A 17,256-nucleotide genomic window follows, 5' to 3' on the forward strand; every position below is an offset into this window, starting at 1 on the left:
ACAATTCCAGTGGGTCAGAAGTTTACATACACTAAGTTGACTATGCCTTTAAACAGCTTGGAAAATTTCAGAAAATGATGTCATGGCTTTCAAAGCTTCTGATAGGTTAATTGACATAATTTGAGTCAATTGGAGGTGTACCTGTGAATGTATTTCAAGGCCTACCTTCAAACTCAGTGCCTATCTATATCCACAGTAAAATGAGTCCTATATCGACATAACCTGAAAGGCCGCTCAGCAAGAAAGAAGCCACTGCTCCAAAACCGCCATAAAAAAGCCAGACTACTGTTTGCAACTGCACATGGGGACAAAGATCGTACTTTTTGGAGAAATGTCCTCTGGTCTGATGAAACAAAAATAGAACTGTTTGGTCATAATAACCATCGTTATGTTTGGAGGAAAAAGGGGGAGGCTTGCAAGCCGAAGAACACCATCCCAGCCGTGAAACATGGGGGTGGCCGCATCATGTTGTGGGGGTGCTTTGCTGCAGGAGGGACTGGTGCACTTCACAAAATAGATGGCATCATGAAGGAGGAAAATTATGGGGATATTATGAAGCAACATCTCAAGACATCAGTTAAAGCTTGGTCGCAAATGGGTCTTCCAATTGGACAATGACCCCAAGCATACTTCCAAAGTTGTGGCAAAATGGCTTAAGGACAACAAAGTCAAGGTATTGGAGTGGCCATCACAAAGCCCTGACCTCAATCCTATAGAAAATGCGTGGGCAGAACTGAAAAAGCGTGTGCGAGCAAGGGGGCCTACAAACCTGACTCAGTTACACCAGCTCTGTCAGGAGGAATGGGCCAAAATTCACCCAACTTATTGTGGGAAGCTTGTGGAAGGCTACCCGAAGCGTTTGACCCAAGTTTAACAATTTAAAGGCAATACTACCAAATACTAATTGAGTGTATGTAAACTTCTGACCCACTGGGAATGCGAAGAAAGAAATAAAAGCACATTCTCTCTACTATTATTCTGACTTTCTTAAAATAAAGTGGTGATCTTAACTGACCTAAAACAGGGAATTTTTACTAGGATTAAATGTCAGGAATTGTGAAAAACTCAGTTTAAATGTATTTGGCTAAGGTGTATGTAAACTTCCGACTTCAACTATATGCCATTGGAGTATACATTGAAAGTAACAATTTAATAAAAAAGTGTCATTAAACGTTCCAGTGTATGTTTGCTTAATGTGCTTTATTTACGGTAGTGGTTAGTTATTGCAGCACTAACAATGGTTATTGTTAAACTGCAATGATAAGAGCCATGGCCAGTTGAGGGCACAAACATTGTAGTCAGAGACAGCATCTGTGTGACTGATAATCCTGGCTCCACATTGACTGTCGATAAAACTGTTTCTGCCCAAATATGCAATTTTTAAAGACACATCAAGCCAAAATCTCTCCCTACACACTGTGACTGTGAGTGATTTATGGTTGTACATGTGGTAATGGTTTTGAAAAGCTGCTGGAGGTCATATATCTTGTGGCGGCTTGCACACCACATGTGCCAGTAACATATGAAAGAGAAGCCATTTTAACACAGTGTCTTTACACAACCAGCCATTGAAATCAGACACACCTTCTCAAATTTAAACGCTGCAGTCTTTTCATATTGTCTTCAGGTTTTAAAGCTTTTTCATTTTACAATCTGTTTCCCACTGTAATATTGATGAGGTGAAAATCGAAAGTTGTGGAATCCCTCCACACATTGCAAATCCATATAACCACAAAAATATGGGATTTGGGTGGATTTTAGGCAACGTTTTTGTTAAAGTTCATGTCCCTCAGATCTCACGAGACCTTGCATGTCTCAAAGCAGACAGAATGGCAGTGGTGGAAATAGAAAACTACTCAAGTAAAAGAGAAAGTCACCTAGTAAAACACTACTTGAGTAAAAGTATCTGGTTTTAAGTGTACTTAAGTACAGTGGTGGAAAAAGTACTCAATACCTGATTATAAAGGGAAAATCCACTCAAAAACAATTTTTTGTATTTTTTTCATTAGTCCATTGTTGATACAAAGCCAAAATGTGTTGCATGTCAACAGTCAAGTTTTCAAGATATGTGTCACTGGCCACATCATCATGATGATGCAAAATGCAATATTTTGAAAACTTGACTGCTGACATACAAAGCATGTTGGGACTGTATCAACAGTGGACTAATGAAAACATACACCAAAATATTTTTCCTTAATGCAAACCAGACAGCACAATTTTCTTTTTTTTCTTTACGGACAGACAGGGGCACACGCCATCACTCAGACTTCATTTACAAACACATTATTTGTATTTAGTGAGTCTGCAAGACCAGAGGCAGTAGGGATAACAACATGTTATATTGAAAGGTACATGAATTGGACCATATTGCTGTCCTGCCTGAGCATATTTGAAATGTAACTAGTACTTTTGGGTGTCAGGGAAAATGTATGGAGTAAAAAGTACATCTTTTCTTTAGGAATGTAGTGGAGTTAAAGTAATCAAAATTATAAATAGTGAAGGACAGATACCCCCAAAAAACTACTTAAGTAGTACTTTAAAGATTTTTTTACTTAAGTACTTTCCACCGATGGAGACTACATGTTACTAGCACGTCATTTGAAGCCATAATATCCACAGCTAATATTCTGTGCGGAATATAGCCCAAACATCTTGGACCGACTAGAACCCTTATTGACTCTCCTGGCAGCTACATCATAGCCTTTTACCACACATAGAGTGATGGTTCAAAATAGGTTTACATGAACCTTTTTAAAGTTCAAATATGTTGAAGAATAGCAGAACTTGTGAGTGCACGATGTCAATACACTTTGGTGAAGTAGAATGGTAGCATTTATTCAACATCTATAAGAATGACACAAGTTTACAAAAATAGCATCTCTTATCATTTTAACTTTTTTTATGTTTTGTATTTGCTATTAAAATGCACAGATCATAACACAACTCTGATTATGTGCGGAGATGAATATGAATGGAAACACAACAAAAATGATGTACATTACCTACACTTGAAAATCTGAAAACACTTGAATGTAACACGGCAAATTGTTGGCATAAAACCAAAAATACATCTTGTAAAAATATCTATATTTCAAAACCGTACCCTTTAAGTCATTCAGGAAATGTTCAATTACTGACTAACATACAATACATCCATAGTTGTGTACCCAGGCAGATATCTTTTGGTTCTTCAGCAATTTCATTCATCCCTTACCATTACACTCTATGACCTGTTGAATCATCTCAACTTCAGTCTGTATTCAGAGAACCTGCTCCGAAACATAAAAGATACAAAAGCAAACACATAAAAACTGACTAGTTTCTACACATTATAAAACCAATAAGCTCCATTGAATAGAATTTCACGTGTTAATGTTTCACAAATTAGTGTAAAAATCTATTGTTATTTAACTCTACCGTCATGAAAGTGCATGGCATTGTAAACCTAGACCTTTATGAAGCCCCCAAGATAGTGCTGTGGTTCCTTCTAACATACATTCAGCTGTATATGATACTGACAACTTGCAATGTATCTTTTTAAACTCAAGTCTTTTTGTTATCTTGTTATCAATGTCTCCTTTTATACCCCTTCATACCTGAACATGGGCTGTGTGTATATGCTCAATGGTGTGTCCATTGAGTGTCCAAGGAAAACAATGGAGTAACATGAAGGGGAACGCTTGAGAGTGAACTCTTCCATGCTCCATTCATTCCATCCTCTTCAATCATCCTCCATCCCTTTGCCAGGCTGCCAGTACTTCCCCATGTCCAATGGAGGCTCGTCCTGTCCTTGTTGTTATCAGAGGCCCCTCAAGACACCATGTCTGGGTAAGCTGGCAGATCTGGTTGGCCAGGAATTCCGGGAGGCCCGTGTGGACCAACAGGCCCGGGCTTTCCTCTTGGGCCAGGCAGCCCATGGAGCCCTGGGAGCCCTGCTTGGCCCTGTATTCCCAGTGGCCCTATGGGACCTGGTATTCCATCCTTACCAATAGTACCCATGTCTCCCTTCTCACCTTTCTCGCCACGTGGGCCTGGTTGACCCAGAGAACCCTTCACCCCTTTGACACCCACTCCGCCTCTGGCCCCTGTTGGTCCTGGCTCCCCTTGAGCTCCTTTAGGCCCGATAGGGCCTTTCTCTCCCAGAGGACCACGGTTCCCTGCTGGGCCCTTGTCTCCTTTGTTTCCTGTCAGGCCAACTGGACCTTTGCCTCCTCCTTCCCCTCTGTTCCCCTTTGGACCAGGTGGGCCTGGTGCGCCTGTAAAGAGAAGAGTAGTGTTAGTGAGCACAGGTGACAGCAGTTAGGATACAAAATGCATACAAAAAAAGGTAAAATCTGAAATGTACTTTGAATTTCCATAACCTATCTGCAATTCCATCCAAATTTCAAACATATTGGAAAGATACCGTATCTTTGACAACCGAATACCATGAAAGCAGGTCTCACATACAAAACATCAATAGATACAGTACATACTCAAGAGCCTTTCAGTTAAAGATATTCTATACAATTCTGTCAACAAAGAGTATTGGGTATTGATCATAACTCTAAATGCAGACTCTGTCATGAAGAAGAAGACATAATGCATTTGTATTGGTACTGTCCGACAGTGAGCTTATTTTAGCTACAGTTTCAAAGCTGGCTTTCCCCATCACTCCATCAAACTACATATTAACGCTTAGTTTATCATCTTTGGTGACCTCAATGTCCATAATCCTCCAACTAACAACACAATAATTCTACTAGGTAAAATATTAATATTCAAAACGTAAAATTATAAATCTCAAACAACCAAACCTTAAAAAAATAAATGTTGTCACCTATTTATCCTTCAAAGTACAATTGCTATTAGAAATCAGAAAATGTAACGGCATTAAAGAAAGTGGGAGATGCAAAGCAAGAGGGAGTGTTGGGAAACTCTTAAGGCATATTTCTTTGACAAAGTCAACTAGAGTTCTATTTAAAAATATTATCATTGTAAAATAAGAATTTGTTCTTAACAGACTTGTCTAGTTAAAAAAACAAAAAGTACATTGTCCTCAGTTGTTATGGTTGTCTTGTCATTAATTGTATTTTTATTTATTTATTTTTATTTGTAAAAATAAATATAATCCACTTCAATTAGTGTAGATGAAGGGGAGGAGACAGGTTTAATTGTCTCAAGGCTTAAAACTACTTCTTTAGACATGGATTGTGTATGTGTGCCATTCAGATGGTGAATGGACAAGACAAAAAAAATTAAGTGCCTTTGAACAGGGTATGGTAGTAGGTGCCAGGAGAACCGGTTTGTGTCAAGAACTGCAACGCTGCTGGTTTTGCACAGTAAACAGTCCACCACCCAAAGGACATCCAGCCAACTTGACACAACTGTGGGAAGCATTGGAGTAAACATGGGCCAGCATCTCTGTGGAACGCTTTTGACACGTTTTAAACGAAGATCTTTTAACAAAAGTGCATTTGGCAATGACATCAAAAACATGTCTGCTGTACCTTTGAGAATGGTGAAGTTCTGGATGAGCTGGGTGTGGTGCGTGTCCACTAGCTTCATCTCCTCCATGACCATGGACAGGTTCCTGGCGTCCACGTCTAGACGGACGCTCAGCAGCATGTACTGCTGCCTCAGGGTGACAGCCAGGTGCATCAGTAGCAGCACCGTGTTGTTCAGGTTCTGCAGGTCCTCCGTGTGGCTACTCATCCGCGTCTGGCATGACGTGCTCTCGATGTTGATGTACTTGTACATGCTCTGCACGTGGCTCACCGTGGCGTTGATGCTGGATGAGATGGTGTCGATCTCCATCTCGATGGAGTCCATGCGAGCATCCAGGGTGATGAACCTCTCACCCGTCCGGTTCTGGTAGTACTTGGAGTGGTAGTGGAGGTCGTGCATGTTCTCCTCATGCTCGTCCATGAAGGAGGTGACGTTGTCCAGCTGCATCTGCAGGTTCATCACCTGCAGGGTGAGGTCGTGCACCATCTCCGAGCTCATGCTGATCCTCTGGTGTGTGGCCGAGATCCCACTCTGGATGCTCCTCACCGTCTGAGTGGTGGTGCTTGAGTTGGACTTCAGACCGCTCAACACCCGGCTGTAGTTCTGCCAGTCCGCCGTCATCTTCTGCAGGACCAATGTCTCCTCATTGGTCTTCCTCTGCAGGGCGTCCATCCACAAGGAGTTGAGGGCCACCGTGGTATTGACCTGATTCACGGTGGCCTTGAGATCGTACTGATCCTGAGACAGAGTCTTCATGCTCTCGTCCGTCTCGGTGATGACCGCCTTCCAACCGTCCACCTGGCCTAAGTAACGCTCCAGGGACTGGTTGATGAGCCTGATGGACAGGGAGTAGTTCTGCATGTCTCGGGTCATCCTGCTTCTGGCTGCCTTCAGGGTCTGCTGGGTCTGGGAGGCCTGATCCAGGACCTGCTCCTGTCCCAGGATCATTTTCTGGAGATCCTCAAACTCCCTCTTCAGCCTACTGATCTCCTCGCTGAAGTGGGCCATGTCGAAGCAGTCAGAGCAGTTTCTGGTAGTGCTGAGATCTGGGTAAGAAGAGATAACAATGTTATGATGATCAGTTCATTGATCATTAAGTCAAGATCAGAGTTATCTATGTGTCAATTCTAGTCGACTGAAGTACATGGAAGCTGCAGTGCTTCCATAAATGATGGGCCAATGGAGGCAGCTGTAGTAGGTCATTGTTGAAGTCATAGCCTGAGCTCTGTCTCTTCAGGGAGTTGACACAGCACAGGAGGCAGGCCATTAAGCTTGAAGAGCAGATCCTTATTTGCTCAGACTTCAAACTCAATCACCCATACAGTTACACTCAATGGGTGACATAATTTAAACAGAGACGACTCTTTCGGCAAAAAACATATTTTGTAAATCTGCAGAAATGTCCAGTATGCTCTATTAGTCATTGTTTACTTCTTGACTTCTCTGTCAGCAGCCACATTGGGAGGCTCTGCTTGCACAGCACATTTTGTCACATGATTAATAACGCTCTCTCACCTTGTATACTTTCCTGGACCTTAGTGATCTTCTTATGATAAAAGGATTCCTCTTCTGATAAGTTGTCGACCTTCCTAAATACTGATAAGACAAAGATCATTATGTAAATCCGACTTTCAGAATAATGAGAATGGGGGTTCCTCTCTATGTAGGTATTGATACAGACTTAATTAATACGTGTTGAGACTAAGACCCAAATGAAGTTAGTGACAACACCACTCCTTTGATAAAGAGCCTTGCTCCGAAACATGCCAGCACTCAGCAATACACATCATTGAATGGAATTAAGATGCCGTCCTGAACCTTGTTTTACAATAACAGCACAGTTTGTTTCCATTACAAAGTACAGCACAAATAATGGAAATGGTTGTACAGCAGGTTACTTCCCAGTCAACTATATTTCCCAGAAGAACAACAACCGTGCTTAAAGCACACTTTTAAGGACTCCTTGTTGCATATCATTTCCTAATCCTTGACTCTGGGGATTAATAACAGTTGTGTCATAGTCTGTTTTTGCTCACAAGCGATTCCATATGTCCTCTACATACCACCTGTTATAGTGCATTAGGTCTCAGGGACGTTGATTTTACACAGCCTCTTAACATTAATTGGCATTCTCCTGGTGTACTGGTGGACTTGAAATTCTTATTATTATAATCATGTCTGCCAGTTAGAGAGAGGTTGGTTAGGTTCTACTGTGAGTTTTTTTGTTGTTATATAACACAAATTCTTGGGGACTCTGAACAATGTAAAACAGATGTGCTGCATGATAAGGACATTTCTACATTTATGGGTCCATGTTTTTGTTCTCGCTCAATGTTTGGGGAGTTTAAACCAAACACAATTTCGGACATTTCACAATTAAAGTTTACAGTGCTTTGTTCTTGTTTTGTTTTGCCTCAGTATTGCTGTGCTCTGCGTTGACATGAACTCAAGCAGACCCTGCTCCAGCCAATAAAATACGCTGCCACGGTGGTGTTGGAATCCCAGCCCTCTGTATCCGTGCTCTTGGAATTACACAATAGCCCTAAGGGAGCTCTGGGCTGCTGTGAAAAAGAGATGTAACGTTTTGAATCTCAATAATATTTTTGCCTAAATGCAAGTAACATCTGTAAGCACTTAAAACGTTGTCAGTCAGGTAAGAAATGGCAAATCAGATTGAAGTTGTATGTTAATTCCATCCTTGTTGGAAATTAAATGTCCCTTTTTATATTTTAAAGAAAAAAACCCTGAAGGCTTGAACCAAATCTCCCTCTCAGCTGTTAGTGTACAACATGGAGCACATTGTTAAGTCAAGCATGACTAAAGAGAACAGGTTCTGATTGTGGAGGAATGCGGAGCTTGAAGCGATGCACACATAATACCTGCAGGAACTCCACGTCCCGGCCTTAAATGGCTAATTCAACAATCTGGATTTAATACAGCTTTATTAGATTAGTTATTATACTGAACAAAAATGTAAATGCAACATGTAGGTCCCATGTTTCATGAGCTGAAATAAATATCCCAAAAATATGCACAGAAAGCTTATTTCTCTCAAATTTTGTGCACAAATTTGTTTACATACCTGTTAGTGAGCATTTCTCCTTTGCCAAGACAATCCATCCTCCTGACATGTGTGGCATATGAAGAAGCTGATTAAACGGCATGATCATTACACAAGTGCACTTTGTGCTGGAGACAATAAAAGGCCACTCTAAAATGTTGTCACACAACACAATGCCACAGATGTCTCAAGTTTTGAGGCAGCGTGCAATTGGCATGCTGACTGCAGGAATATCCACCAGAGCTGTGGCTGGAGAATTTAATGTTAATTTCTCTACCATAAGCCGCCTCCAATGTTGTTTTAGAGTATTTGGCATCACGTCCAACCAGCTTCACAACCGCAGACCACATGTAACCTTGCCAGGCCAGTACCTCCATATCCAGCTTCTTCACCTGCGGTATCGTCTATGACCAGCCACCCGGACAGCTGATGAAACTGTTGGTTTGCACAACCAAATAATTTCTGCACAAACTGTCAGAAACCGTCTTAGGGAAGCTCATCTGCGTGCTCGTCATCCTCACTAGGGTCTTGACCTGACTGCAGTTTAGCATTGTAACCGACTTCGTTTGGCAAATGCTCACCTTCTATGGCCACTGGCACACTGGAGAAGTGTGCCCTTCGCGGATGAATCCCGGTTTCAACTGTACCGGTGGGTGAGTGATTTTCTGATGCCAATGTTGTGAACAGAGTGCCCCATGGTGGCGGTGGGGTTATGGTATGGGCAGGCAAGCATAAGCTACAGATAACGAACACAATTGCATTTTATCGATGGCAATTTGAATGCACAGAGATACCGTAACGAGATCCTGAGGCCCATTGTCGGGCCATTCATCTGCCGCCATCACCTCATGTTTCAGCCTGATAATGCACGGCACCATGTTGCAAGGATCTTTACACAATTTCTGGAAGCTGAAAATGGCCCAGTTCTTCCATGGCCTGACATGTCACCCATTGAGCATGTTTGAGATACTCTGGATCGACAGCGTGTTTCAGTTCCCGCCAATATTCAGCAACTTCGCACAGCCATTGAAGTGGAGAGGGACAACATTCCACAGGCCACAATCAACAGCCTGATCAACTCTATGTGAAGGAGATGTGTTGCGCTGCATGAGGCAAATGGTGATCACACCAGATACTGACAGGTTTTCTGATCCACATCCCTATGTTTTTTTTAAGGTATCTGTGACCAACAGATGCATATCTGTATTCCCAGTCATATAAAATCCATAGATTAGGGCCTAATTGATAAGAGAATTATCTAATAAAGGTAACTGAATCAATAATCCATTATTAATTAGTAGTTATGTAGCATGGATAATGAATAATTAATGTACTGAATGGTTAGTCCCATAAGGTCTAGTAGAAGGCCGGGACAAAGTGTGTGTGTGTGTGTGTGTGTGTGTGTGTGTTTTTAGCAGGGAGGTACCTCCAAGGTTTCTCTAATCTCGGGGGAAAGGAACGGGCAGCGCTGGATAGTGATTAACGGTTGTGAGAAATCCGGGGAGTGAAACATACATCTAATATTTGTGTGTATGTATGTGCGTAGGTTATCTACTGTTTTTGTGTGTGGAGGAGTGTGCGTAAATGAGGAGCCTGGTATATAATGATATTTTGTTATTTGGACCTCAGAACGTTCTCTGAATAAAACCGAATGAACCTTTTGCAGAAAGCTGAGTCCTTGCCTAATTATTCTTAAACCCAGTGTCTTACAAACCCTGGGGATTAGTCAAGGCTTATTGATTGCTAATTATTATAATTAAGATATAAAATTCCGTTAACACTAATGCATTTATTTAAATTGATAGATTTCCTTATATGAATTCAGTAAAATCTTTGAAATTGTTGCATTTATATTTTTGTTCAGTGTATATATAGCAAACCCAACCAAAGTCGGTGGTGTAAAAGTGGGCCCAAAGGGTCAGGAATCAGGGAGAGTTTTCCAAGTTCAGTGTGATTCAATTCAACTACTATTATGGACATATTATTCCACGGATTAAAAACATGAATACACATTTTCCTGTATCCTAGTGGCCTTGCAATCATAATCCTATAAAAAGCACAACGTGGAAAACAATAACTATTCACATTTGTACAATACGAGCTATTAACAGACTCATAAATGTCCCTGGCATGGAGGATAACCAAGAGCATAACCACTGTACTGGAACGGTGGTGTAATATCATAGTTACTCACCTAGTGATGCCAGCACTACCACTGCTATGATCAGGAAGACAAAGAAACCGTAGAGCACTTTGACGGCCAGCTGCAGAGAATATGTCTTCTGGCATTTCACACAGCCACCTCTGGTTCTTCCTGCAATCAGAAGCATGGGGCTCTAGGCTCTCTTACATAACATCAGCTGGTTAGAGGGCAGAGAGGAAGGGAAATACCTGTCTTAACCCTGACACTGTGTGGCTTGTGCATGACTAATTACTGGACTAGCGTCTGGTTTTGGTCAGCAGAGCTGCTGAAGTTGTGTGGAGAAGGACTAAGGAGGGATATCTGAAACGGATGTACAATGCACGCATATAAACAAAGCAGTGATCACAGGTGTACTGTATGCAGACACACGCAGGTCTTTACACACACAAACCCTGTACACACAGCCCAGTGTGCACACAACACGCCCTAGATGGATATTCTGACGTTATTGTTCAAAGTGTTGTTGTTAGGGGACTTTGTCGTAGACTTATGACTAACATCAAAACAATACTCAAAACCACTCCATAAAAAGAAAGTGCCGTCTCGATTGCCCCAAATAAGTCTTGTTGCCTAGCCACATAACAAGGCACATAAACAAAAATGCATAGCAATATAAAATGTCTGTGTGTTGTAGAATTTGGGCCATGTTTCTCACCTCTGAAGGAAGGCATCTCTTCCTCCCCAGTAAGATCATCCTCTGAAAAGCAGAGAAGAAAAATGAGTCACTGTTATGGAAATGTCTGATACCATCACACAAGCTCAGCTCATGCCAGCATTCACTTTTTACTTAAACACAGCTTCCTACTGGGCCCCTTAACCCTCTCCTTAATCCAACTACTTCCACCATACAGGCATGCAATAGGCCTACTAGATTTTCCAAAGCCAGGATATCAACAAACAGATTTGTCACATCACTCTGGCCAAGGATAGTTTAGGAAACTGACATGCATGTTTATCCTCACCTTTAAAGAGCTGGTTCTCGTATCCAGAATAGCTTTCTGGAAAACAGATGGAGAGACTTGAAATGCATGTTCACAGAATAAGGTCAATAGTCTATAACTTGACGCTTTCTTGAGGGAACAACTCACACATTTTATTACAGTGCTCAAAAATGGCTAAATAGGAAGCGAAATTGAATACGCCCCCGCACCCACCTCTACCAAGACACAAAACATTCAAATCGGGGCTCAATATGAGCGTGAGGTCATACTTGGCTGCCATCTTATAGAAACATAATTATGCAAATTGAAATAGGGATTGTTTTGGTCTAATGAGTATGTAGGAGCTGTCAGATAAAGGGCCCCATAGCAGCACAATATGAAACACCAGAGTGAGGCTGATTGTGTGTGTTGCTAGCAGGGCTGGATGTAGTGGCGTCACCCATTTCCAGTTCAATGTGGTAGAGAGGCCAGTGGGACACATCAGACTGATGCCAAAGAGAAGCATCAAGCCAAGACCTGCATTTGGATTGAATTTGGGTTTAAATGGCTTCTTGCTGGGCACAAATGAACTGGTAATGCTGACATAGAGCTATAACGTTACTGTATCTAATTTGCTGAACCACAGTGCATACCTGTACACTGGACCTTCAATTAATGATCATCTGAAGGATTACTGAGGTTTGTAGCCTAGAACTGCTCATACCATTAGAGTCCACAGCTCTCTTACTGAGGTACAAGAGCCCCAAAAGTAAAGAACATCACTCAGTTGAGTCTCTGTTCAGTATTTTTCATCACCGTCTTTTTCCCTTAATATTAAATTCAGCTGATGATGCTGTATTTTTCTAGCTCTGGAGATTTCATCTCTGCTGGGCTGTGCTGTGCTTTGCATGCAGGGTGAGAGGAATGCAGTGAACTCTGAGGTGAGGGTGTTTGTGTGCTGCCTGCTAGAGCAGCTGAAGTCAGGCCAGATGAAGAGGCTGAGTCTGAAATGCTGAGATGTGCGGACCAGTGAAAGAGAGTGAGAAGAGGTCTGGAATGGGCCCAGCTGCCTGCTGCAGGCCTCAGACTTTACATTTCCCTGTCAGCCATACAGATGGCTCTAAGCTAAACCTGGTCCTCCACTGCTCTCCTGGCTCTGCCAACGGAGGAAACGATTCGGCCGCCCTGCCCTCCCTGTCTAAAGCCCCGCGTTACCCTCCTTGGAAAACATGACTCTCACGTCAATCAGAAACTCTAGCTCTCCAACCTACACAGAGGAGAGCAGACCACTGCCTGCCTGCGAGGCCACTGCAGCACTTCATCAGCATAATCACCAGACGTGTTTTTAAGATAGAATCAGGCACGCAGTTGAGGGCACTATTGGTCAGTGGTCATTAGAATGGAAAAGTTTTGAAAGTTGTTTAAATGTGGTGGGTTTTACGTTTATGTAGAGCCAGTGTTCCATTGAAAATATGAGCACAGGTGCATTTGGAGGAAAAATCTTCATGAATGGAGTGTCCTCTTCAAAAACGTTGTAATACAATAATGTTGTAACGAGTGTCGTGTGTGTGTGGAGGACCAAGACGCAACAGTGTATAATCATCTTCTTTTTTTAATATTGAAGGAGAAACAAATGAAACACGTATACAATTAACAGAAACGACACTAACAGTTCTGTCAGGTGATAAGCACAAAACAGAACACAACTACCCACAATCCACAATACAAACAAACCCCTAATTATAGGACCTTCAATCAGAAGCAACGACGAGCCGCTGCTTCCAATTGAAGGTCAAGAACAAAACTGCACATAGAAACAGAGTGACTAGAATAAACATAGAACATATACCAAACCTCTAGACCACTCTAATCAAACACCCCTTGTCTATACACATAGACTAACAATCCCCGAAACATATAAACAAAATACCCCCTGCCACCTCCTGACCATACTAAACACTAACAAATAACACCTTTACAGGTCAGAACGTGACAAATGTATATGCTGGGGAGGGACATTTCTGAATAGTGTGTCCAGCAGGTATGTCCATCAGATTTTCTTCCTAAAGTCTGTCATTCTCGCAATGCTAAGCTAAGAACCCAAGTAGCCACTTTGAATGTGCCTGGAAAAACATCAAGCTTACTCTACTAAAAATAGAATCACCCCTACCTATCATTAGTTTTTCAAAATAGATCATTTGGAATGTGTATTTGATTATATGTTCTCTGTTTTAACAGTGTATACTGTATATAAAGCAGTGACCATGTAACACTCTGTCCACTGTAGTACTTGCCAAATATACCACTTGTGTTCCGTGCTATAGATCTTGAACTGTGGTAATGTTTTAAAACCTCTAACTATATGCTGACCCATATCTAATGATGCTATGACTGCATAATAGGCTATAGTCTAACCTGACACCTCCGTCAGCCTGACATGGCCCAATGTTTCTATTCCCAGTGCATTTGTTCTGCATATTAAATAATCACCAATGTGCATGTAAAATACACAGTGAACTAAGAGAAAGTTATGAACAAATGCCAAGACTGAAAACAAATTCTATAGTGTACTGTTTGAAATGTCCCCTTGAATGGAGTTCACTTAAAGCTTTTAACATGAATATCTAAAACCCCAGAGACACGAGATGGGGTTGTTCCAAAACCAAAGGGGCCTCAACTAATAAAGACACGTGTCTTCACAAGCCACTGTTGCCATCCAACTGTTTTAGATGCACTTACAAGGGAATGCGTGGTTCCTTTCAAAGCAATGAAATGCCTGGAATGTGTTGATCCAAATGGTCTTGCTCCAAGTTATGGAGAAATGATCACAAACACCCCCCTTTATTGTGGTTCATCTGTACTGGAGTGAGAGAGTTGACTAGACATCAAATTATACTATAAACATGCCCTTGTTTTCTCCAGGAAAACGCTTTGGACATCTCATGATAGAAACAGCCTAGTAATACTAACAGCGTTAGTAATACTAACGAACTTCTCTCCTGCAATCGCAGTAGTTTTCTATAATAACAACCTTTCATTGTCATGTGCCAAATAATTCTGACTGAATGTCTATGTTGAAGGAATACATTTGTCTTTCCAGATTAGAGGTGCTGTGTTGAACAGTCCTATTCATATACTTGTATGGCAGTCTGTGTCTCCAGTCAGAGTTCTTTCTACTTTACTGTACTATATGAGCCAACCACACACCTGCTGCTTCCACTACAGAGGTGCCTCCTTCCTGTTTTACATTAGGAATGTGTTAGAGCTGAATGTGTTAGAGAGGAGACCTCCTACCTGTGTGTTCCCCTGTAAATACCTCAACACATAATAAGACCTTCCAAAGCTAAAGGCACATGTCGCTACTCCCCAATTCTCCAAGAGGACTCCTCAGATTTCTCAGCCTCTTCAAAGCCCCTTAAGAGTCTTATATCATGCAATGTTGACAAAAGTTAGTATTCACATGTTATCTTTTCAATAGGGCTCAAATAAGATTTTTAAAAGAAGCCCAAAAGGGAATGTGTGGCTACTGAAAATGGAGAGCTTTTGAAAAGGGTGGATGTTCCACATCGTTCTCACTGGATCCTGAGAGGTACTGGTCTTTAAAAGCAAGCTGTCTGCACATTTGTGTGCAACCGGTGCACTTTCAAGTCTCCTACATAATGTATTATATTCCTACACAGCAGGCAGTAGTCTGAAGTCTAATACAGCATCAACAGAGAATAATCAAAAGCCACATTACCTTTCATGGTGATTCTTCAAAGCAGCTTTGGTGAGGATGAGAAGAAGTTGTTGTCCGTACAACAGCCTCTGACTGTCCTAGTCTCTCTTCTCTGCAGTAAAGTCTCCTCCTGGACAAGTAACGGAAGAACTGTGTCTAATTTACATGTAAAGTGTAGACAGTCATCCATAGGACTGACTTGTTAATTTACAACTGCTATATATCCAGCCAGACTTTTCTCTAAACAACTAGAGTAGGAATTCTTCAGGCATGGGTTCTCTCTCTTACCAGCAACTTCTTACTTGAACTGCAGCTCACATACATTAAACAGTCTAGGTCTATTAGTGCATGGAGACTACACGGCTACATGCTACAGTTAGTCTGCTTAAAGGCAGCTGCTCCTCCTGCCTCTCTCCCTCAGAGCCAGAAGAAACTAATACCTTGGACAGTAACCATCTGCAGCTTGGGGAAACATGACTAGGAGAGAGGGAGGGATGGAGAGAGGGAGGGAGGGACAGAGATGGAAGGGGGACAGAGAGGGAAAGAAGAGGGAGGGGAGGAGGGTGCACAGAAAGTCCGTTCTGCAGCTCAAGCTAATTGCTAACAAATGTTTTAACATGGAGGAAGGAGGCACCTTTACTGCCTATGGCCTCTCTCCGCTGTTTAAAATGAAATAATTTTCTCCGTGTCTGACATGTCAGGGGTAATTAATGTCCAGAAGAAAAGAGGCAAACCTCAAGTCATTTCAGAAACCATGTCATTGAATGGTTATAGACCACTTTAGAAGACAAAACATCAGCTTAATTGACTTATAATACAATGTATCCATCAATTTGTCATGGAGTGAGATGATCTGTCAGTAGACTTATTACAGCACATTGGATTTTCAACCCAGCCTTACTTACTTACATCCAATACAAACCGTTACCTTTTATCCTGATTATGAGGGAGGAAAGTACATTTGATAAAATTAAATCACCAACAGTCCTTTTTGATCATTGCAAGGACATTGCATATTATTTTGGAATTTAAATGGAATAGTTCCTCAGTATGCAGTTTCCTAATTAATAACAAATAGCATCTAATTACCCTCCATATGGGTGCATTATTAGCCATGGGTTATGCAATGCCAACTATGGCATCAATTATTCCCAACAATGATATCATGATGCTAGAATGTTAGCAGGATGAACTCTTGCACCAGACCAGAGGAAGAGCAGATGCTTCTCTGTGAACCATATGGGCAGTAGTCACATCAACAGTCACCAAGATACGGATGACTGAGGAAGTACAGAGAGGATCTGGACAGGGCAGGATGAAGTTCTCCCATCACTGAACAATTTTAAGATTATTACCCTAGCTAAATGAGCTCATTTTTCTCTATCCTCTAAGTGAACCTTTTACTTGGCTCCTTCTCTCCTAGTACCTCAGGGCCCATACAGAGAAAATGATCTAGTTGCTCTATGGAGTCCATCTATACGTTCCAACAGAAACCCTTTCATTGCGTTTGTCCACTATGGTCCATTCTCAACATATTTTTGTGATTGTTTTAGTCTTATTCTGCTCTACTGATGTTTTTCAATATGCAGTGACTGTACAAAATGTTGTGACCTTGGATGGGAATCCTACCAGCCAGTAAATCAATGGATGGATAAGCATTGCAAGATGCTCAAATAATCCTTAGTTTGGAAAGGTTTCTGAAAGCAATTTGTTTCTTAAGAAATGGGTTCCAGCTTGATTTGATAAAGCTTCATCTTTAGAACCTGAGCTGAAGGAGATTTCAGAAAGAGAAAGCGTGCGAGAGCGACAGAGACAGCTGTATGATTAAAGACAACAGACGTGTTTTTCCTTCAGTCGCATAAGC

At 41.6% G+C, this 17,256-nt stretch overlaps 2 protein-coding genes across 3 annotated transcripts in view; one reads left to right on the forward strand and one right to left on the reverse strand.

Moving 5' to 3' along the window:
• Positions 1–17,256, forward strand: part of clus (Clusterin) — a 46,747-nt gene that overhangs the window by 17,319 nt on the left and 12,172 nt on the right. The window lies entirely within an intron of this gene.
• Positions 1,182–15,856, reverse strand: LOC106571409 (scavenger receptor class A member 3). 2 transcript variants are annotated; one of them, XM_014144462.3, is made up of 8 exons: positions 15,681–15,856; positions 15,414–15,522; positions 11,717–11,752; positions 11,410–11,451; positions 10,746–10,865; positions 7,006–7,086; positions 5,493–6,536; positions 1,182–4,259 (listed from the first exon to the last, which is right to left on the reverse strand). In XM_014144462.3, exons 2-8 carry the CDS (start codon positions 15,418–15,420, stop codon positions 3,814–3,816), a joined length of 1,776 nt encoding a protein of 591 aa, XP_013999937.3. In that variant the 5' UTR covers positions 15,421–15,522; positions 15,681–15,856; the 3' UTR covers positions 1,182–3,813. The 2 variants fall into 2 exon arrangements, with proteins under 2 accessions (XP_013999937.3, XP_013999936.3); XM_014144461.3 differs by having other exon boundaries at positions 15,414–15,856.

Source organism: Salmo salar, chromosome 15, assembly GCF_965601325.2.
Source record: "Salmo salar chromosome 15, fSalSal1, whole genome shotgun sequence".
Lineage (NCBI taxonomy): Eukaryota > Metazoa > Chordata > Actinopteri > Salmoniformes > Salmonidae > Salmo > Salmo salar.

Coding starts and splice junctions, on each gene's coding strand:
- LOC106571409 (XM_014144462.3), bottom strand. Junction 10,866..11,409: donor AGAGATGCCTTCCTTCAGAG/GTGAGAAACATG, acceptor TTCTGATTGCAG/GAAGAACCAGAGGTGGCTGT. Junction 4,260..5,492: donor GAACTTCACCATTCTCAAAG/GTACAGCAGACA, acceptor TTCTCTTTACAG/GCGCACCAGGCCCACCTGGT.